This window comes from Lontra canadensis, unplaced genomic scaffold (genome assembly GCF_010015895.1).
Source record: "Lontra canadensis isolate GAN:19392208 unplaced genomic scaffold, GSC_riverotter_1.0 scaffold9, whole genome shotgun sequence".
Taxonomy (NCBI): domain Eukaryota; kingdom Metazoa; phylum Chordata; class Mammalia; order Carnivora; family Mustelidae; genus Lontra; species Lontra canadensis.
This window is the reverse complement of record NW_022631003.1, coordinates 35,097,940-35,121,266: the sequence shown is the minus strand read 5'-3', so window position 1 is coordinate 35,121,266 and position 23,327 is coordinate 35,097,940. Positions and strand designations below refer to the sequence as shown.

Here is a 23,327-nt window from a genome sequence, read left to right as displayed (position 1 = left end):
GCCACCCAGGTGCCCCTGATACGTATTTTTTGTAGCAGGTATGATGCTAATTTTAAGCAGCATTCTTCTGTACAACTAACCATAACAGAAGGTAGGCTTGGGAAAATGTAGGAGGGGAGGCTTCATAGAGGAGGGGATACCTGAGCTGAGTTTTGAAGGAAAGATATGGTCAGATGGAGTGGGGGAGCAATGAAAAATAATTCTGGGCAATGAAAAATACGTTCACAAAGTTAGATTGTGAGGGGGAAAAAAAACACAGCGAGGCCATAAGTATTTTGGGCAGAATGGAGTGTAAACCAGAAAAGAAGTGGGACTGATTTTTGAGAAACTCAGTTGTTAGATATGAAGGTTTTGTGCTTCATTAAGGAGGTGATATTTTATTATCTAGGATATAATGGGAAGCCAGTTAATATTTTTAAGCAGATGAGTTATATTGTGTATTTTTTAGAGCAGTGGCAGGCTGTATTGCAGGCAGCAGTAGTTGAATGAGATGTTTTGAACTGGGGAATAAGTGATTGCTTAGGACATTGGTTTTGAACTGGTGGTTACCCCACACTAATAGGATGTTAAAATCAATATAGTAGGTTAAAACCACTACAGTTTAAAAAGATGAATTAAAATAGGATGTGATAGGATAGATCTGAGTCTTGCATATAATGTAAGGACTGATTGGTGAAGCTTGTTTTAGTTTCATTTGAAAGTATGTACTGAATTAGATGATAAATATATATTTTGGTCTGAATATCACATTAAAAAATGTTTGAGAAAGACTTAACCTAGGAGAGACTTATATTAGTCCAGACAAGAGGTGCTGCGATCCAAATTAGGACGGTGGCTTTGGAGATGAAAATAAAGGACAGATTTGATATTTCAGAAAATAAATATGCAGGAGTTAATTGCTTGCAGATAGGGAAAAGGGAAGCCTAAATTTTTGTTGTTGTTGTTGTTGTTTTTTCTGTTTCTGTTGGTGATAAAGATGGTGAAATGATGGAAGACCCATGTTTAAGGAATCAGGTTATTTTTCATGATTTTGTCTTCTCAGGAGTTACTTTGCTCTTTAATATAACAGATGGGCCATAAATACATTTTTATCACCCTTTTAAAAATTGTTAGATAGAACAAACATACAGGAAAATACATGAAACATACATTTTTTTTGTAAAACAAATACTATGTAACCCAAACCCCAGCAAAGAAAATATCAGCAACCCAGAATATTTCCCATTTTCCTTCCTGGTCCTAATCTCTCCCTCCCTCTAGTGGTAGTAACAATAGCAGTTTTGTTTTGTTTTGTTTTGTTTTGTTTTTAAACCAATAGATTATTTTGAATTAGTCATTTTTTTTGCAAGTCAGTAGTATGAGAAAATAATATATTAAGGGTATTTCCTTTCACAAGGGACATGAACATGAAATAATTTAGTTTTACTAAAAAAGACATCATAATATTGAAACTGACTAGGAAGAAAAACCATTTCCTATCCATATTTTATTTAAAAAATCAACTGTTCTTTTATTATCTTCTATTTTTTCCATATATATTTTACATAGTTATTATCACACCATACGTACAGTTTTGTATTCCTTTTTTTTCATGCTGCCTTTCTTTCACATTCCCATGTTGGTATGTTACTGACATTACTGTTTGATAGCTGTAAACATAGTATTTGGTTTTGTTAAACATCATGTGAATTAATTACTAAAATTAAATTTAAAAAATTCTGGAGAGTATTAAGTAGAAAATTAGAAAGGTTCATAGCCTATCTAACCTGTTGACTTTGTTTAAAAAACATAAAAATAAATAAATAATATATGCTCTTTTGAACAGAATATTTAAAACATATACAGGGCTATGAGATGAAAAGTAAAAAGTTTAACTCCCTCAACTTTCAAGTCACTCATTCTCCTCACAGCAATTTGGTGAGCAGTTTTTGAACTTCTAAAAAATTTGCAGATACAGATTTATTACAGCACATACCTACATGTGTTAATAAATATCAGTAAATATAATTATATTCCTTTTGTATACACAACAAAGTTATTCTGTATGTTGTGTTTTAAAATAATATATCTTAGACATCCTCTTTTGTCAGTATATGTAGTCTGCCCCATGTATATTTTTTTAAAAGATTTTATTTATTTATTTGAGAGAGAGTGAGCGTAAGTGGAGAGGAGGGGCAGAGAGAGAGGGGAAGCGGACTCCCTGCTGATCAGGGATCCTGGTGCGGGGCTCCATCCATGACCTGAGCCGAAGATAGATGCTTAGCCCACAGAGCAACCCAGGCGCCCGTGCCCATATATTTTTTTAAGGGTTTATTTATTTGAAAGAGCCTGTGCACACATTGCATACATGCTTGCTCAGATGGGGTGAGGGGCGGAGGGAGAGGGAGAATCTCAAGTGGACTCCCTGCTGGGCTTGGAGCCTGAGGTGGGGCTTGTTCTCATGATCCTGAGATCATGACCTGAGTGGAAACTGAGAGTTAGAGGCTCAATTGACTGAGCCACCCATATTTTTAAGACAACTGAATTGCCTTTATTTTTGCATATTAAAAACAGTATTACATAAACTGCTTTTATATGTATATTTTGGAAAGCTTTTCTAAATGTGTCCTCAGTAAATTTTTTTTTTTAAGTTTATTTATTTAAAGTAATTTCTACACCCAATATGGGACTGGAACTCACAGTTCCTAAGATCCTAAGATCAAGAGTCACATGCTCCTCTGATGGAACCTTCTAGGCACCCATAAACCTTATTAGTGGAATTAAAAGGGTGAAAACTGACAGTTAAGGTCAAGGTCGTTGTATCTGGGCTTTATTTCAAAGAATTGGCTTATACCAATTGTAGAGGCTGATTAAGTCTGAATTGTAGCGCAGGATAATAGGCTAGAAACTTAGGAGTTGATTCTGTAGTCTTTTTTTTTTTTTAAGATTTATTTATTTGAGAGAGAGGGAAAGCCTGTGTGTGTGTGAGCGTGCGGGCTTGGGGCAGGGTGGGGGGAGACATGAGTCAGGGGAGGGTCAGAGGGAGAGAATCTTCAAGCAGACTCCCTGCTGGGCATGGAGCTCCAGTGCAGAGCCTGATGTGGGGCTCAACCCCACCACCCATGAGACTGTTACCTGAGCCAAAACCAAGAGTCAGATGCTTAATTGACTGAACGACACAGGCACCCCGATGGCTGTAGTAGTCTTAAGGTAGAATTAATTTCTTCCTTCCTTCCTTCCTTCCTTCCTTCCTTTCTTTCTTTCTTTCTTTCTTTCTTTCTTTCTTTCTTTCTAGATTTTGTTTATTTGTTTAACAGAGAGATCACAAGTAGGCAGAGAGGCAGGCAGAGAGAGAGGGTGTAGCAGGCTCCCTGCTGAGCAGAGAGGCTGATGCTGGGCTCATCCCAGGACCTTGAGATCATGACCTGGGCCAAGGCAGAGGCTTAACCAACTGAGCCACCCAGGCCCCCCTTAAGGCAGAATTTCTTCAGACACTTAAAACTTGTTTTACTTTTACATTCCTTAAAGTGATTGGATGAGGAGGCCCACCCATGTAACTGATAGTGGGTGTTAAGTGCATCTACAAAATACTTTCACAGCTGCATCTAAATTAGTGTTTGAGTAACTGAGTATTATAGCCAATCCAAGTTGACACATAAAACTGTTAGGCTGTTTCTCACTTTAATATTGCTAATTGTCATGAAAGGTGTGTTAATTTATACTCCTCAGCACAGTGTTGGAGAGTGTTTTTCCTTATACCTTATCCAATCCCTGATAACCAAATTAAAAAATTTTTGCCAATGGAAGACACGAAAATGGTATTGTTTATTAGATTCCTTTTAATTTTGTTGTTTTGGAAGATGATGGAATCCGGTGGTTTCTTCTGATACCTTTCTAGGCTTTATGGTTTGTTTAGTAATCATTATCTTAATTGTAGGTTGTCTTTATTATTTAATTGGCCTGAGAGTTTATTCATTTAAATTCTAGGCCATAAATACATGTCAAAACAGGTTCCCTCCTTGGTATCTTAAATCATCCTTAGGACTAAAGAAGTTTCATAGTGGCTCGATAGAGTTTAATTTTTATCATCTCAGGGTTTGTAGTTGCAGGACAGTGTCACATACTGAAAGGAGTGGATTAATGTTATGGGGGTCTTAAGATGACCTTCAAGTTTGTTATTTATTTAGCTTCTGAGGTATCATTAAAGCTATCAACTCTTTTTGCCCACCAGGTATTCTATATTGCTGTAAATAGCATCCGTGGTAGGTTTGGGCAATTCTGTAAGTTTCCAATTGATACGGTCAGTGAGTCCAGACTGAAGGGTGAATTTATGTGTCTTCTGTTGTACAATAGTAGTAAATAACGGAAGCATTCGTATAAAAATAATCTATTTAGTAATACATTCTGGCAGAGGAGACAAAACCACCTCATATAATATCTGTTCCAATACTTAATTTGCATCCAAAGATTCCCATCAACAGTAGCATCCCCATATCTCTAGTTTTAATTGTTGGTCCTTTTAGAATCTCTCATGTAGGTATTAGATTCAATGCACTGGGCTTCCATATTAAGGAATCTCAAAAAGATTTCTTCTCTCCAACTCTAGGCCATTTTACCCACATATGTGCATTGGTCTTGGATCCCTGGCTACTGAGGGTCAGGATCCTACCTTCATAGTCTTTTTTCATCTTGATTAAGATCTTGAATAAGAGTGTGCCCCACATTGATGGCACACTCTTATTAATCATCTTTGTATTCCCTTCGTGTTCTGGTTTTTTGAGGTCTCCCAAACTAGAGTAAATAGAGTGAATTTGTTAGGGGCCCTTCAATGCTGGGAGACTGGTAGCAGCTCCTTTCAGTCCACCAAGTCTCTGATAATGTTGGATTAAAAACTTCTGCTTCAACCTCATGGATACCTGCTTTATTTATCTGCTTTTTCGATACCACGGAAAACTGACATTCTGTTGGGGCAAGTAGATTTGCCAGCTCCCTTATCTTTTCCACTTGCTAGTGAGGCATTCTAATTTTCTTGGTATTAATTCCTAAGACCCATGACAGAGGGCTTGAGACAGCAGATCTGATCCAATATCTGAATAGTTTCTTGTGTTGGTAGCAGTAAAGGTATATGGGGGAACCATATAGTAGGAGAAGTCTTTATCACAGTATTCACCATGACTTGGGGGTGGGACGTATTAAGTGGTTGAATATCTTGGTCACTATAAAGCAAGTCTAGCATGGCCTGCATGTTTAGCATATCAGCTACTTCATCTGGACTATTCCACTTTGCATGCGAAGGACAGGACAGTTCCTCTTCTCAGGATAAACAAACTTTCTAGCCACTTTGATTCATCGTACCAGACTAGCACTCTTGTTTGGGTTAGTCACTGCCATTAAGAACGGTCATTAGTGAGGTGTGGATCCTGCATTAATGCAAACATGCCAGGGTCTTCAAACCATAGACTCCTTCTTACTTAACAATCTTTATGGGCCATATTAATACAGTTTTTTTAGGGAGCTAGCTTGAGCCACTGAATGAGACAACTTTGACACTATATGCCCTGGTTTCAGTAGTTTCCTGATTTTGTCTCCTTGCCACCTGAATCATTTTGGTAAGCAGCTCTAAATCTACTATTCAGCATGATTTTTCTCTTTTGTGTTGGTTTTGAGGTTAGCATCTTGATGTTGCATTGGACCAGTTGGAATCTGGGTCTTTGTAACGTCACAATCCACCCTAAAAGTGTCTTTAGTTTTCTGTTCTAGGTACTGTGCTAACAATAGCCAGGGAATTGTGTATTTAGCCAATTTCTCATTTTGCATCTTACTGTGGATTCAGTGACTAAACTCCTGGGGTTAGGTCTGTCATTGCTAGGTTTCATTTACTTTTACCTCCTGTAACAGATGGCAGCATGCCTACTGTTTAATACTGTGGGTGATTTGGCAAGCAACTGGCATTAGGAATTTATCATCCTCTAACCGCTTCTTTATATTTTCCCCCAAATAATGTTTTAGCAATATTACAGTGAGTCTAGGATCATGCTAGTGAACTTGATTGATATCCTTGAAGCAGATTAAGAGTCACGATACCAGCTTTTTAACCTGTTCTGCCATTGTATAACTTTGGATAAATAAGGGAACTTATCGGGGCGCCTGGGTGGCTCAGTGGGTTAAAGCCTCTGCCTTCAGCTCAGGTCATGATCCCAGGGTCCTGAGATCGAGCCGCACATTAGGCTCTCTGCTCAGCAGGGAGCCTGCTTCCACCTCTCTCTCTGCCTGCCTCTCTGCCTACTTGTGATCTCTGTTGAATAAATAAATAAAATCTTAAAAAAAAAATAAGGGAACTTATCTAGGCCATAGTGTTCTCATTCCATAAATTGATCATTTCTAAGGTATTTTACAATCAGTCTCTGCATAAGCAAACATTTATTGAATATGTCTGTGTTCTAGGCCATTGTTTCTCAACCCTTTTAATAATTACTCTCTAAACAGAAAGTTTAAATTAATTAAAAAAATTTTTTTTCTACCTAGCAGAAATTATGTACCAAAGAATAGGATTTTGTCAGTGTTGAGTTTTGGTGATCCACAAACTATTTTAATACCTAAGATTTTTTTTTTGCTCCTTTGGTGGTGATCTGTGTTGAGAATACATGCAGTAGGCTGAGAAATTTCATTTCACTTCATATCCTTTGACTTAGGTTGTAGTTACGTCCTAATACCAGTGTAAGTAAAAAATATCCTAAATCAAAAATGCATTTTACACACATGACCTACTGCACATCATTAGTTTAGCCTGGCTTATCTTTTTTTTTTTTTTTTTAAAGATTTTATTTATTTATTTGACAGAGATCACAAGTAAGTGGAGAGGCAGGCACAGGAAGAGGGGGAAGCAGGCTCCCTGCTGAGCAGAGAGCCTGATGCAGGGCTGGATCCCAGGACTCTCAGACCATGACCTGAGCCGAAGGCAGAGGCTTAACCCACTGAGCCACCAGGGTTCCCCTCGCCTAGCCTACCTAGCCTATCTTAAATGTGCCCAAACAGTGATACTTGCCTACAGTTGGGCAAAATCATCTAATACAAAGACTATTTTATAATAGTGTTGAAAATTCTATGTAATTTATTGAATACTGTAAGTGAAAAATAGAATGGTTGTATGGGTACAGAATGGCTGTAAGTATATCAGTTGTTTACTCTCATGATCATGTTGACTGAGAGTTGCAGCTACTGCTGCCCATATTCATGGGAGAGCATCATATTGCATGTTGCCAGCCCTAATTCAGATTCAAAGTATGGTTTCTACTGAATGTATATTGCTTTTACAGCATTGTAAAGTTGGAAAATTGTAAGTTGGACCATCCACTGTAAGTTGGGGACCATCTGTATATGTTCATATCTGTATCTCCTCTCTGAATTACTAAGGTGGAAGGCACCTGGGTGGTTCATCTGGTTAAGTGTCTGCTTTTGGCTTGGTCATGATCCCAGGATCCTGGGATGGAGTCTCCAGTCAGGCTCCCCACTCAGTGGGGAGTTGGCCTCTCCCTCTGCCCCTCCCCCCAACTCATGCGAATGCTCTCTCTCTCTCATTCTCTCTCTCTTGCAAAAATAAATAAAATCTTGAAAAAAAAATGGAAAAAAATACTAAGGTAGAAGTTAGAGAAGTGCCAAAGGACCTGTATAATTCTTTTTAGCTTTAAAAACCATAAAGCTTTGGGGAATTTTCTCTGAGAATACTATGAGAAGATTTCCGTGAAAGTACGTTCTTCCTGATCTGAATATTACATTAACGCTTTCTAATAAAAATTTGTTTGTTGATAAGTGATAATAAAAAGCATACATCATTAAGCATAGGACCTGATGAAATGCTATGGGTATTGGTATGTGATATAATTACCGTAGTCCTTGGTATAGGATTCTGACTTTGTTCTTTAAAAACTGCTGTGACTGTTCTTGACTTTTTTTTTTTAAGATTTTATTTATTAATTTGACAGAGATCACAAGTAGGCAAAAAGGCAGGCGGGGAGAGAGGAAGGGAAACAGGCTCCCTGCCGAACAGAGAGCAGAGAGCTCGAAGTGGGGCTCAATCCCAGTACCCTGGGATCATGACCTGAGCCGAAGGCAGAGGCTTTAACATAACTGAGCCAACCAGGCGCCCCTGTTTTTTTTTTTTTTTTTTTTTTTTAAGATTTTGTTTATTTATTTGACAGAGATCACGAGTAGATGGAGAGGCAGGCAGAGAGAGAGAGAGGGAGAAGCAGGCTCCCTGCTGAGCAGAGAGCCCGATGCGGGACTTGATCCCAGGACCCTGAGATCATGACCTGAGCCGAAGGCAGCGGCTCAACCCACTGAGCCACCCAGGCGCTCCTGTTCTTGACTTTTTAAATTGCCATATAAATTGCACACTTATTAGCTTTTCAGTTTTCACGAAAGAAACTGGATGACAGTTTGATACTTTGTGGAATCTAGATATTTGAGAAGTAAAATCATTAATAATATTGTCTTAAAATCCATAAACAAACTATATCCTATTTATTTAGTCCTTTTATTTCTCTCAAACTTTTTCTTAAAGTAAACTCTACTCGAACTCATGCGGGACTCGAACTGATGTCCTCAAGATCAAGAGTTGCATGTCTTACAGACTGAGCCAGCCATGCACCCCTTCTCTCAGACTTTTGAAGTTTTCAATGTAGTGATACTGCATGTTTCATTTGATCTCCTGCCCAGGAATTTGATGTTTTTTGATATTATAAAAGGTTCATTTAAAAAAAGTGGATTGTTGGTATATAGAAATTCAGTTGATCTGTATTGAATTTTTCTTTTTTTAAAGATTTTATTTATTTATTTGACAGACAGAGATCACAAGTAGGCAGAGAGGCAGGCAGAGAGAGGAGGAAGCAGGCTCCCTGCCAAGCGGAGAGCCTGATGTGGGGCTCGATACCAGGACCCTGGGATCATCGCCCGAGCCAAAGGCAGAGGCTTTAACCCACTGAGCCACCCAGGCGCCCCTGTATTGAATTTTTCAAATATTAACTAATGTTTAATGTGTATGCTTTTTGCATTTTTTCTATCTGCAAATAATGACAGTTTTGTTTTTCCCTTTCCTATTCCTATTCTATTATTATTATTATTTTTGCCTTACTGCACTGGCCAGGATGTCCAGCACAGTGTTGAAATACAAGGTGATAGTGGGCATCTTTATCTGGTTCCCAGTCTCAGGGAGAACACTTAGAATAATTTATTATGAGGTATGATGTGTGTAGGTTTTCTTTGGCTACTCTGTCAGATTAAGGAAGTTTTCTCTTTTAACTTAGGTATGTATGCATTTTTAAGTGATCTTTGTACCCAGTGTAGGGCTTGAACTCAGAACCCCCAGATCAAGAGTCCCATGTTCTATGGACCAAGCCAGCTAGGGGCTCTGAGTTTTCATTTTATTCTTAGTTTGCAAATGTTTTCATCATAGATGAGCATTGATTTTTATCATGTGCTTTTTTTTTGCATCTAATGATGGTTGTATGATTTGCCTCCACTTTTCTTTACTCAGCAGAATAACACAGATTTTTTTAAAAAATTTGAATGTTAAAAACCTTTGTTTTCATAGAGTAAGTCCTATTTGGTTCTGATGTTCTTTTTTAAAATATTGTATTAGTTATTAATATATATTTTTAAGTTTTTACTTAAGTAATCTCTACACCTGACTTGGGGCTTGAACTCACCACCTTGAGATCAAGAGTCTCATGCTCTTCTGACTGAGCCAGCCTGGTGCACCCGTAAAAAATATTTTGATTAAGATTTTGCAACTATGTTCATGAGAAGAGTGGTCTTTATAATTCTCTTGTAATGTCCTTGACATGTTTTGGTATCTTACTGATAGTTTGTGGTATTTTTTTTTTCCTTGATAGTTTTGCTCAGAAGTAATCAACATTATCTTTAAAAAGGACAATTTTTGATTGTTGAGTTTTTCTGTTTTGTTGATAATTTTCCCCTTTGTTTTCTTCCTAACTTTTTCTTTTTTCTTTTTAAGATTAATTGCCTGTTCTTTTTCTAGTTTCTTGAGCTGGAAGCTTAGATCACTAATTTTCTGCCTTTTTTATTTTTATATTTTCTTTTACGTGACCCTTCAGGTACCCACAAGTTTTGAAATGTCTTTATTATCATTCAGTTCAGAATGTTTTCTAATTATCTTTTTTTTCTTCATCCCATAGATTACTTACATCCATTATGGCTTCATTTCAAATGAGTAGGAGAATTTTAAAGTCTTTTTCTTTACTCTGGTGAAAAGCAACATAAAATTTACTATCTTAATCTATTTGGGGTGTATAAGTTTATGTGCAGTTTGTGTTATTGATGTCCAGTACATATTCTCTTGTAGTTTGAGAAAGTACTCTGAATGATTTAATCTTTGATGTTTGTTGAGGCTTGTTTATAATCAAGCCTTTAGTCAATTTTGGTAATATTTAGTGTAGGCTTGAAAAGTATGTGTATTGTTGGATACATCGTTCTGTGTATGTCAACTAAGTTGGATTTTTAATTCTGTTGTTCAGATCGCTTGTGTACATAATGATTTTTTTCCTGTTTTTAAAAAATCAGCTCTTGAGAACTGTGCTCAAGATTCAAACAGTTATGGGGCGCCTGGGTGGCTCAGTGGATTAAAGCCTCTGCCTTCGGCTCAGATCATGATCCCAAGGTTCTAGGATCAAGCCCCACATCGGGGGGGGGGGTCTCTGCTCAGCAGGGAGCCTGCTTCTCCCTCTCTCTTTGCCTGCCTTTCTGCCTACTTGTGATCTCTGTCTGTCAAATAAATATTTAAAAAAATTTCAAACAGTTATGAAATTAATTTGTCAGTTTTACTAAATATATTTGAAGCTGTGTTATTGGATGGATACACATCTAGAATTGTTACATCTTCTTAATGATCCATTCTTTCATTATTTTAAAATATCCCTTTATCTCTCAGAATATATTGCTAAGATCTATTTTGTTTAATATGGAGTAACTACATCAACTTTCTTTTGCATGTCTTTTGTAAAAGAAGCATATATAAATATATATTTTTCACACTTAGTGTTTTAATTGGATTTAGTTCTTTCACATTTAGTGTAACTACTTACAGAGTTGAGTTTTTCTCTCAAAATAATTTTTTTTTTTTGTTGGACTTATTTGTCAAACATTCCTGTTTTTAACTTACTTTTTTCCTTCTTTCAGTTTGTTCTAAATCTCAGAGGAGCTTATAGTAGAACATGGAGTGGCAAATATAATTAAGCAATTACAGTGCATTTTAGTAAATGCTATATATAGGGTACTAGTTAACCACTGAGAAGTATTTATGCCTTACCTGAGTTTAGGGACTCTGTCCTAGAAAAGAGAAATCTTGTGTTGGATGTTTTTCTTAAAGATTATTTATTTGTTTATTTATTAGAGAGAGAGAGAGAGAGCGAGCAAGCACGTGCACGCAAGCAAGCATGGGCATGGGGAGGAGCAGAGGGAGAGGGACAAGCAGACTCTATACTCGACCCCACGACCCCGAGATTATGACCTGAGCCAAAATCAAGAGTAAGATGCTTAACCACCTGAGCTACCCAGGTGCCCCTTTTGTGTTGGAATTTTATTTTATTTTATTTTGTTTTGTTTTATTTTTTTTAAGATTTTATTTGAGAGAGGGAGAGAGAGAGAGTGAAAGAGAGATGAGTTGGGGGGAGCAGGGAGAGGGAGAAGCAGTCTCCCCACTGATCAGGGAGCCCAGTGTAGGAAATCATGACCTGAGCTGAAGGCAGACACTTAACTGAGTCACCCAAGCGCTCCTCATGTTAGAACTTTAGAAGAGGTTAGACGTTGGTGAAGTGAAGAAAAAAGAAGGGTGAAATCGTGGGGTAGATTGCTAGATAACTTGAGGGTGGAGGTATCAAGGAACTTGTGTGCCCTAAGGAGCTTGAAATTATCCTCGGAGCAGTGTGGGGCCATTTGAAGATTCCCATTTATCATGTTCATATTTGTATTTTATTTATTTATTAATTTTAAAAATATTTTATTTGAGAGAGAGCAGAGCGAGGAAGAGAGGGAGAGTGTGTGCACAAGTAGGGGGGAAGGGCAGAGAGGAAGCAGACTCCTCACTGAGTAGGGAACCCAATACTGAGATCATGACCTGAGCCAAAGGCAGACTCTTAACTGACTGAGCCACCCAGCCATCCCAAGAAACAGAAGGTTTTTTTGTTTTGTTTTGTTTATTTTATCTGTTTGAGAGAGCGTGCATGCATGAGCACAGAGGGAGAGAGAGAAGGAGAAGCAGACTCCCCGCTGAGCAGGGAGCCCCATGTGGGACTTGATCCCAGGATCCAGGGATCATTACCTGAGCCACCCAGGCACCCCAGAAACAGAGGTTTTAAGAATTACATCTAGGTTTTAAGAATTATCTATTTATGTGGGGGATGGAGGGAGAGGGTTCAAGGATGCCTCTTTGAAATTTGACTGAGTAGATGGAAAGTAAGATGAATGGGTACTGTTACCATTAGATGATTCATCTTTGGTTTTAAACAATTTTATTGTGAGATGTGATGGTATTGTTTTCCTTATATTTCTTGGGTTCAGGCTTATTGAGTTTCTAGGATCTTTGAGTTGATAGTTTTTCATCAAATTTGGGTAAATTTTGGCCATTTAAAAAATATTGTTTCTCTTTTCCTCTTTTAAGGGATACAGACTCTCTCTGCTCATGGATACTTTGCTTATTCACTCATGCTCACTTTTTCTCTCATTTAGTTAATTTTCCCCCTGTGTTTTGTTTTGGATAGTTTCTATTGCTCTCTTTCCAAGTTTGCTTTTTTGGGGGGCAGTATCTAACTTACTGTTAAATACATCTAGTGTATTTTTCTCCTTAGACTTCTTGAGAAGCTTGACTTTTGTCTTTTTATATTCAGTGTTTCTGCATAAGTTTTTGTTATAGAATGCAGAACATATTTGTTTTAATGTCTGCTGATCCTAACATCTGTGTCAGTTCTGGTTGGTTTCAGTTAATTGATTTTCCCCCTCATTATGGATTATATTTTTCTTCCTTTTTTATATTACCAGGTATATATGTCAGATTGTGAATGTCAGATTGTGAATTTTTACCTTCTTAGGCACTGAATAGTTTTTGTAGTTATTTGGGAATAGTTTGAGTCTTTTGGGTCTTGCTTTTAAGGTATGCTATGTGGGACCAGTGTAGCTTAGAGTCTAGGGCTAATATATAAATCTGTAACATAGGTTTTATCTTAATTCATTCTTTTATTGTGAATTATTTTGCTGTTTTTTGTTAAAATGTGAAAAATGTAGTTCTCTACATACATGTTAAGATCTTAGTGTGTGCCAGTCACTGTTCTAAATGCTTTTATGTATATTAATTCATTAATCCAAATCATGCTATGAAATAAATTCCAGTATGTTAATATTGTATGTAAGGAGAATGAAGCACATAGGGGTTAAGTGACTTGCCCAGGGTTACTCAGCTTACAGATAACACAGCTAGAAATTCAGACTCATGTCTTGCTTTGTAGCTCCTCCTCTGAGCTAGTACTATCCTAAATACGTGATAAACAGTATAGGATAATCCTGGAGAAAAGGAGCTCTGTGAAATTTGTGTTAGTTTTGTCCCACCTCCATTGAGATGAAATTTTACATTTTTTTTTCCTAAGATTTTATTTATTTGAGGGGGAGAGAGAGAGAGAGAGAGAGCACGAGCAGGGGAAGGTGGGGGAGGACAGCAGGAGTAGCAGATGCTCCCCTGAGCAGAGAACCCGACTTGGGGCTCTATTCTAGGACCCTGAGATCATGACCTGAGCTAAAGGCAGATGCTTAACTGACTAAGTCACCCAGGCTCCCCTAAATTTTATATTTTTAGTATATATCTAGTACACTGTATGTATCTAATAAACATTGAGTGTATTTTGTTGTATGTTTCAGAAGGTTCAGCACACTGAATTTCTTATAGGTGTATATATGAGGTGGGAACCATCCAAGGGCAAAAATCATTTATCCATACATCTTTAAAGCCAGTGACAGACCATCAGGAACACACTGATAGGTGAACAAGTTGGGTTTAAGAAAGAATGTATATCACTCAGAATGGTAGGGCTCTTAGTAAGTAGGTGTTAGAAGGGACTTAAATATAGAATTTGGGTTTGCTGATTTGGGAGAGTGTTCAAGGAAGCAGGCTTTCCTCTGGATTGGGAGCTGTCAGGAAGAAAGTGGGCCAAGTCTGTGACTGATATCTTAATCTTACCTAGAAGACCAAAGGAATGAAGCAGGGCCAGAGCTGTGGCTGGAAAAGGAACAGCAGTCATTCATATTAACCCAAATAGGGGGATATTTAGTCATTTTTGTGTCTTGAAAATTTTTTTAATTTTGTCTATGTTCAGACATGATTACAAAGTGGCTTTGTTTTGTCTTGGTCCATTGTGGTCAGAGTGGCCTCATCTGATGTTGGTGTTGTGTGAAATTATTTATGTTCAGCAGAACCACAAGGCTGTACTGTGTAGGCCTGGTCAGTTCCTCACTTTTGGGCCTCATTGCAGGAAAAAGAAAGTGAGAAAACATACTAAGCCAAAAAAAAAAAAAAAAAAGTTTAAATTAGAGAAACAAGAAAACAAAAAAAACCAAGATTTAATTTTCCTAAAGTTTTGTTGAATATCTTTGCAGGTGTTTTTATCCCTTATTTATACATAAAATATTTTTATAGATGCGAAGTTTTATTATTCATGTATTTGTTTTTTACTCTAAAGGATTTATTGTGACTGTCATTTCACTGGAAGTATGTGGCTGTTGTATAATAGAGAATGTTAGGGTTAGTTTCTCAATCTTTGTTACAGTAAATTGAAATATTTTATCTGTACATGACATCTGAAAAAGTTACAGAATAACTTGTGTAAATTGATACGGCTTTGTAATAAACGTGCTTTTCAACACAGTTTTTAATAAAATGATTAACCTTTAGTTTAAGTGAATACGCTTCTTGTCAATGCTGTATACTATTTTTGTGAAATCTAGGTGGAAAGGGATACTTATATCTATCTACATACCTGAAAAAGTAGATATTTAAAATAAGTCTCTTTACATTAGCTCATACAATTTATCTACATTGGGTAAGGTAGTCAATAATAGTCAAGTCTTGTATACAATAAAGAAATTTATATAAAAACTTTATAGTAACTAGTATTACCTTAAGAAATAACTTTAAAATTTTCATCTGAAGATGTAAAGCCTTTTCCGGCGTCATTTATCATTACAATAATCTTAAAAGAGAAACATTTATATTCTTTCTCAGGCATTAGGTAAATATGTGTTCATTTAAAATTTACTCTTTGGCCCTTTTTCCTTTTGCTTTTTGCCAGTTTTCTTGGGAAAAAAATTTCGTTGACTCTTGGTTACACTTTTATCTCTTGTCCCTTCATTCCACCCGAGAGCCTCCAAAAGCTTTAGATTATAATTGAACAAATAGAAAAATTAATTTTAGTATCAGAGGAAAATGAAAGTTGCAATTTTTGAGTGGATTTGAACTAATACTGCTAATATCTGTTTGCTTTTTAAAGGTACCATTTGTGCTCAGATATAAAAAAAGAACTTGAAATTTTTGACTTAAGCTCTTGAAAAGTCCCAAAAGTCCCTTTTAGAAAATATTGTAGAAATCTCTACTTAACCTCTCACTTCCTCTAATTAGGGTTGTGCATTTTTAGCCATAGCATTCAAGTTTGAATTATAACCTGAATGCTTAAAAACAATTTCTAATGCATGTTGTATTAAGTAACTCTTAAAATTAACATTTAAAATTAAATTTTAGAAGTTGGAGATTTACCACAATGTGTAACTTATGGTAGATTTATATTTGTATATTTGTGTATACACTTGTAAACATTATTAAAGACCTTTTATATGTTATATGCCATGCTGGAGGAGAGCAGTGTCTCTGTCTTCAGAGACTTTTGAATTTATTAGACAAAGGAGAAATTGTGTGTGTGTGTGTATATGCACACATTTGCAATGATTGAAGTACAAGCATACTTTGAGATATAATAGGTATCAAAACATTGTGTGGAAGTACTAGAGATTGAATAATTAACACTTTTGGATCAAGAAAGATATAATGTTACAGGAATTATAGCATTCCTTTATCTTTATATCTAGAATTAAAATTATAGACATGTAAGATAAAATTGTATTTAAAAGTTTCTTATGTTAAAAAGTAGATACTTTTAATTAGTACTTAATTATTTTAATCTATCTGCTGTTTCATTCGTTAAATAATTGCTTTTTCCCTCATTTTTTCTTTCCTTTCCTTTCCTTTTCTTTTTTTTTTTTTTTTGGCAGCTTTTCACAGATGGAATCACAAATAAACTTATTGGCTGTTATGTGAGTAATACAATGGAGGATGTAGTCCTGGTGCGAATTTATGGCAATAAGACTGAGTTGTTAGTTGATCGAGATGAGGAAGTGAAGAGTTTCCGAGTGTTGCAGGCTCATGGCTGTGCACCACAACTCTACTGTACCTTCAATAATGGACTATGCTATGAATTTATACAGGGAGAAGCATTGGATCCAAAGCATGTCTGCAACCCTGCCATTTTCAGGTACATTTCTTTTTCTAAATAATTTTTCTTTTTTGAAAAATAAGAGTGTTAAGTATGCTAAAGAAATTATTTTTTAAAACTGCCTTTTCTTCCTTTGAGCAACTATTTGGTTATCTTAGAAACTTTCTTTAGTTAGGGTTCTGTTTTGGTTTTGTTGAAGAAAAAAATCCTGTTTGCTGTTTCATCGTTGACTGCAAAAAAAGACTGTGAGATGTGGTTTTGGATTAGTCTTCAGAGTGTCAAGGCTTCCCCTTAATCAATTAATTAATTATTTTAGTTTATTTTGTTTTTTAAAATTTGAATTCCGTTAATTAACATATGGTATATTATTAATTTCAGAGGTAGAGTTCAGTGATTTCATCAGTTGTATATAACACCCAGTGCTCATTACATCGTAATGCCTTCCTTAATGCCTATCACCCAGTGACCCTGTTTCCTACCCCCTCCTCTCCAGCCACCCTCAGTTTGTTTCCTGTAATTAAGATGTCTCTTATGGTTTGTCTCCCTCTCTGGTTTCATCTTGTTTTATTTTTTCCTCCCTTCCCCTATGTTCCTCTGTTTGTTTCTTAATTCCACAAATGAGTGAGATCATAAAATTATCTTGTTCTGATTGACTTAATTCTGCTTAGCCTAATATCCTCTAGTTCCATCCATGTCTTTGCAGATGGCAAGATTTCATTTTTAAAAAAATTATTTACCTATTTATTTGACAGAGAGCATGCACATGTGTGAGTGCACAACAGGGGGAGCAGCAGGCAGAGAGAGGGAGGGAGAAGCAGGCTTCCACTGAGCAAGGATCCTGATGTGGGGCTTGATCCCAAGAACCCGGGATCATGACCCTAGCCGAAGGCAGTTGCTTAACCGACTGAGCCACCTAGGCTCCCCCTCTGCTTTTTTGATGGCTGAGTAATATTCCATTGTGTCTGTGTGTGCGCGCGCGCGTGTGTGCGTGCGCGCGTGTGTGTGTACCACATCTTCTTTATCCTTTCATCTGTCAATGGACATCGGGGCTCTTTCCATAGTTGGGCTATTGTGGACATTGCTACTATAAACAATGGGGTGCAGGTGCCTCCTCAGATCACCTACATTTTACCTGTGGGGTAAATACCATTAGTGCAATTTCTGGGTCATAGGGCAGCTCTATTTTTACCTTTATGAAGAATCTCTATATTTTCCAGAGTTTTATTTTTTGCTCCAGTTTGCATTCCCACCAGCACTGTGAGAAAGTTCCATTCTCTCCACATCCTTTCCAACATTTGTTGTTTCCCTGACTTGTTAATTTTAGCCATTCTGACTGCTGTGAAATGGTCCTCTTAATTTTTTAAAGTAGTACTTGGACTAAAGAATTACACATTTCTTATTGCTAACTTTTGTAAGCCAGTTGCTCGTATTTTCAGAGTTTCTGCTTACTAAGATTCTTTAAATTCTGTTAACACTGTTACTTTTTAAACTTGTTATTTAATTTAGTGTGTTATGTCTTTTTATTAAACTTTAATTCAGTACATTATGTTTTCTGTAAGAATAATTTCTTGAATATGCTAGATCATTTGTTCAAAATTACTGTCTTTTCCAGTTCTTTTTCTGCTCTTAAAAATTAGTGTATGAGCTTAATTTGAAAACTGCAAAAGTTCTTAAATATTTTTTTCTTAAGACCCTTTTATAACTCTTAAAGGTTATTGAAGACCGAAAGAGTTTCTGTGAGTTTTATCTATCAGTATTTACCATGTTAGAAATGAAAACAACTTTTTTTGATTACAAGAATATCAAGCACACATTGTTAGCTGTCAGGGTGATAACGTTATCACACCACTTCATGTAGCTTCTTGAAAACTACAGCATTTACTCATGAGAGAATTAGAGTGAAAAAGGTAAATAATAGCTTATGAAAGTAGTTTTAATTTCATAAACCTGAAGGTTTTGAGTTAAACTTAAACCAAGTGTTTGAATCTCTAGGGTTCCTGGATCATATATATTTTTTAAAATTTTATTTATTTATTTGAGAAAGAGAGAGAGCAATTGTGAGCATGAGCAGGGGGAGGGGCAGAGGGTTAGGGAGAGAGAAGCAGACTCCCCACAGAGCAGGGAGCCTGATGGAGGGGTCCAACCCGGGGCCCTGGGATCAGGACCTGAGCCCGAAGGTAGTTGCTTAACGACTAAGCCACCCAGGCCCCAGGCCCCCCCTCTTCTCTTCTCTCCCCTTTTCTTTTCTTTTCTCCTTCCTTCCTTCCTTCCTTCCTTCCTTCCTTCCTTCCTTCCTTCCTTCTTCTTCTTTTAAATATGTTTATTTATTAGAGAGAGAGAGCCTGGACCATATTTTAAGAGTTGCTTCATTAACTGATGAAAATGAAATGGCCCAGTATTTACCTATTTTTTTTTTTTTTAAAGATTTTATTTATTTATTTGACAGAGAGAGATCACAAGTAGGTAGAGCAGCAGGCAGAGAGAGAGTGGGGGGAAGCAGGCTCCCTGCTGAGCAGAGAGCCCTATGCGGGGCTCAATCCCAGGACCTTGAGACCAGACCTAGGCCGAAGGCAGAGGACTAACCCACTGAGCCACCCAGGTGCCTCAGTATTTGCCTATTTTAAACTGGTTTCATATAATATTTTAAAATACTTTGGCATAGAAATCTATCTACTCAAACCCCAGTTTTTAACCAGATAAGAGTCTCTTCCCTTATGTGAGTGTACTGTTGAGAATGTATTGAAGAACTCTGATTAATAGATAATATGTTTTTTCTTTTGGGTCACAATTTTTTGTGGTCTTCAGTTTTGTGTATATCAGATTCATTTATAAATCCTCAGTCTTTTTTTTTTTAATATTTTATTTATTAGAGAGAGAGAGTGAGCGAGCACATGAGCAGAGGCAGAGGGGGAGGGAGCAGCAGACTCCCCAGCTGAGCAGGGAGCCCCACATGGGGTTCAATCCCAGGACCCTGGTATCATGACCTTAGTGGTAGGCAGATGGTTTGAGATGTTTGAGATACATATATATAACAGGATTAAAAGTGATTAGATGAAATTAGGCCAAAGGAAAAGCTGGAGTTAGATTCAGATATAAGAAGTATATTCCATAAGGTTGTTAGAGAAGGGCCATATTAGCTTCTTGGTAACTAAAGCAGGAGGAAGAATACTAGTTTTAAGAGTCAGTGTCCAAAAGATGTAAGAAGAAAGTTGCTTAAGGGTAATACCACCTTTACTGGTGTAGCAGTCTTAACTGCCTTTGTAAAACCCATACTTACATGGATTTGACGTTGATATTCCTAAACTGTCTTTAACACACCAAATTTCAGCTTTCAGTTGAAAGAACTATCCAGTGGTTACTATTTGTTGGTCAGAGTTTCGCATTCAGATTTCTCCCTTCTATTTACTTTGTAGTCTCATGATGGAAACTGGGTGCCTAGGGGAGGTTTTTTTCTCTTTGAATGATTGTGGAACATTATGGAATCTAAAGCCTTGTGAAATTCTATATATGGCATTAAATCTTCATCATGAACGACACACAGTGGAACCAGACTGCTTCAGATTTACGGGCTATGTGAATTTGGGCATAGCCCTTAAACATTTTGTGCTTCAGTGTCCTTATCTAAAAGTTGAGAATAATAGTAGTACCTACTTCTAGGGTTGTTGGAAGGATTAAAGTTGTTAGTATATGTAAAAAGTTTAGAATAAGGCCTGGCATATGTTAAACACTATGTAAATGTTAGCTTTTATAGTTATTATAATTTTTTTTCCTAAAGACTTTTCACATTTTATTTGACTTAGGCAGATCTTATAATAACTTGGACATTAAGGTATTAAAGTATTTAGGCAAATTATAGATATTACTAGGATATTACTAATCAGTTGACTTTATTATGCTTTTATTATTTATTTAAAGATTTTATTTGTTTGAGGGAGAGAGAGTGTGCAAGCACAAGCATGGAGAGAGGGAGAAGCAAACTCTCCACTGAGCAGGAAGTCTGATGTGGGGCTCCATCCCAGGACCCTGGGATCATGACGTGTGAGCCAAAGGCAGACGCTTACCCCACTGAGCCACCTGGGCATCCTTTATTGTGCTTGTAGAAGCATATTTTCTGAATTTTAAAATTCATAGACTTTTTTGCTGTTATGTACTGTTTATTATAACATATTCTGTAGTATTCCTTAAGGTGAACCTTAGCAGCATATAGATGTAGCATAGCAAGTAATTATTGCCATCACTAAACCCCTTTTGTTTGTGACAGACAAAACTAACCAGTCTTGAAGCTCTTTACCTCTGAACATAGATGAGATTTCGGAATCTTTCTTAACTAAGTGATTTTGGGTAATTACTACCCATGAGTTGTCCCTTGATTTGGTTTTTATCTTAACTTCCTCTGAGAAACCATTTTATGTTAAAAAGTCAAGATTTTAGGAGCACCTAGATGGCTCAGTTGGTTAAGCGTCCGACTCTTGGTTTCAGCTAAGGTAATCTCATAAGTCATGGGATCGAGCCCTGCATTGGGCTTCACACTCAGGGGAATCTGCTTGAAGACTTTCTCTGTCTGCTCCTCCCCCGAACTCATGTGCTTGCTGTCTCTCAAATAAATAAATCTTAAAAAAGAAAAGAAAGCTGGGGTTCCTGGGTGGCTCAGTTAGTTATGTGGTTGCCTCCAGCTCAGGTCATGATCCCAGGGTCCTGGGATCAAGTCTGGCATTGAGCTTCTTGCTCAGTGGGAAGTCTGCTTCTCCCTATCCATCTGCCTTTCTCCCTGGCTTATGCTCGCGCACGCATGCTCCCCCACCCCACTTCTCTTAAATAAATAAGTAAAATCTTTAAAAAAAAGGTGTATGCTTTTATTAAAAAATTAAAAAAGTCAAGGTTTTGTTTTTAATTGATACTAAAAAAGTAGTAATAGGTATGTTAACAATTCTTATTAGAGAAATAATATATTAAAGTGATGGAGGCTAATATTGATTCAGCACTGAATATGAACTGGACACTCTTCTAAATACCTCTTTGTGTGTGTGTATGTGTGTATTTGTTTTTAAAGATTTATTTTAGAGAGAGAGATTGGAGGGGAGGGGCAAAGGGAGAGGGAGAGAGAGAATGCCAAGTAGACTCCCTACTGAGCATGGAGCCTGAAGCAGAGCTCCATCTCACAATCCTGAGATTGTGACCTGAGCCAAAACCAAGAGTCAGACACACAATCGACTGAGCCACCCAGGCATTTCTATATATGTTTTTAAATATTTTCTTATTAAGTAAACTATGCTCAGTGTGGGGCTTGAACTCATGACCCTGATATCAAGAGTTGCATGCTACATCACTGAGCCAGCCAAGTGCTCCAAAACTTACCTATTGTGTATTAATAAATTCAACTCACAATAATCCCAGGGTATAGGTAATATTAAGATCCTATTTTAATAGATGAGAAAAATAAGGTACAAAGATTTTAAGTAGTTTGCCGAAGGTTGCATGGCTAGTAAAAGTATATCCTAAAGATACTAATGAGTATCTTTTTACTTACTGAGAAAAGCTCATAAAATATAAAGGAAAAAAGTAAGGCCTTTGTTAATCACATAAAAAAATAACATATGAAAATTTGTAGGATCGAAGTGAAAAGACTCAAGAAGAAAATAAATGCAGACTTTCTCCTATTTATTGACTTGTGATCATTTTATATAATTAAATGTCATTAAGCTTACTATAGAATTTCTGTTTTAAAAGGAAAGGTTTGCATAATTGATTTTAAATAATCTTAAGTACAAAGAATAATTATAGTATTTTTTGAATTTTTTTTAAAGGTTTATTTATTTTAGAGAGGGGGAGAGAGAGTGTGAGATGGGGAAGGGACAGTGGAGAGGGAGCGGGAAAGAATCTCAAGCAGACTTGCTGCTGAGCGTGGAGCCCCACACAGGACTCGATCTCACAACCCTGAGATCATAACCTGAGCTGAAATCAAGAGTTGGATGCTTAACTGACTGAGCCACCCAGGTGTCCGAATAATTAACAGTATTTGATCAAGAATAGTGAAATTTTGGTAAGGCTCACTTTGGTATTTGATACCATGTCATAAACTTGTTTGCATTAAATTAACTATATGATATTCAGAAAAAGATAAAACTGTGGAGACACTAAAAAGATCAGTGATTGCTAAGGGTTAGTGGGGAAGGAGGTGAATAGGATAATGGGTGAAACAGGATTTTTAGGGCAGTGAAAATGTCTGTATGATACTTTATGGTGGATACCTGTCATAAATTTGTTCAGACCCATAGAATGTACACCACTAAGTGTGTACCCTGATGTAAACTATGGACTTTGGGTGTCAGTGTGTGTTCTTCAGTTGCAACAAATGCACTGCTCTGGTGTTGATAATGGAGGAGGTGATGCTAGTGTTGGATAGGGGGAATTTGGGAAATCTCTGAATCTTCCCCTTACTTTTGCTGTGAACCTAAAACTGCTCTGAGAAGTCTACTACACGTAGCCTTTTCCTATACTTTGTTAGATCTACTTATTTAGAGTACATGATACTAATACAGGCATATACACCTTTCATTTAAAAAAAATGCTGTTAGAGACCAAGTAGCAATACTTTTAATTAAGTTCTGTTATAATTGGCTTGAAATGAATGATACACTGAGTTGACTCACAATTTTGGAAAAAAAGCAGAATAGAGTTTGAGAAAGGAAGGAAAAAAAGATGATAGTAAGGATATAGTTAGTTGACACTATGAGTAGTTAATACTGGCTATTTATTTTGCAATTAAATTTATTTCAGGTAATGTAATTCTCATGGGATAGTTAAATG

The 23,327-nt window shown here is 36.8% G+C and overlaps 1 protein-coding gene across 2 annotated transcripts in view; it reads left to right on the top strand.

The window, feature by feature from the left end:
- ETNK1 (ethanolamine kinase 1) overlaps positions 1-23,327 on the top strand; it is a 63,750-nt gene that overhangs the window by 5,221 nt on the left and 35,202 nt on the right. Inside the window, exons 1-2 of one of the 2 annotated variants that reach the window (XM_032855274.1) lie at positions 10,086-10,091; positions 16,300-16,559. In XM_032855274.1, coding sequence (XP_032711165.1) covers positions 16,354-16,559 — 206 coding nt within the window. In that variant the 5' untranslated portion in view covers positions 10,086-10,091; positions 16,300-16,353. Of the gene's footprint in view, positions 1-10,085; positions 10,092-16,299; positions 16,560-23,327 lie in introns of those variants that run through there. The other variant, XM_032855273.1, reaches the window with a different exon arrangement.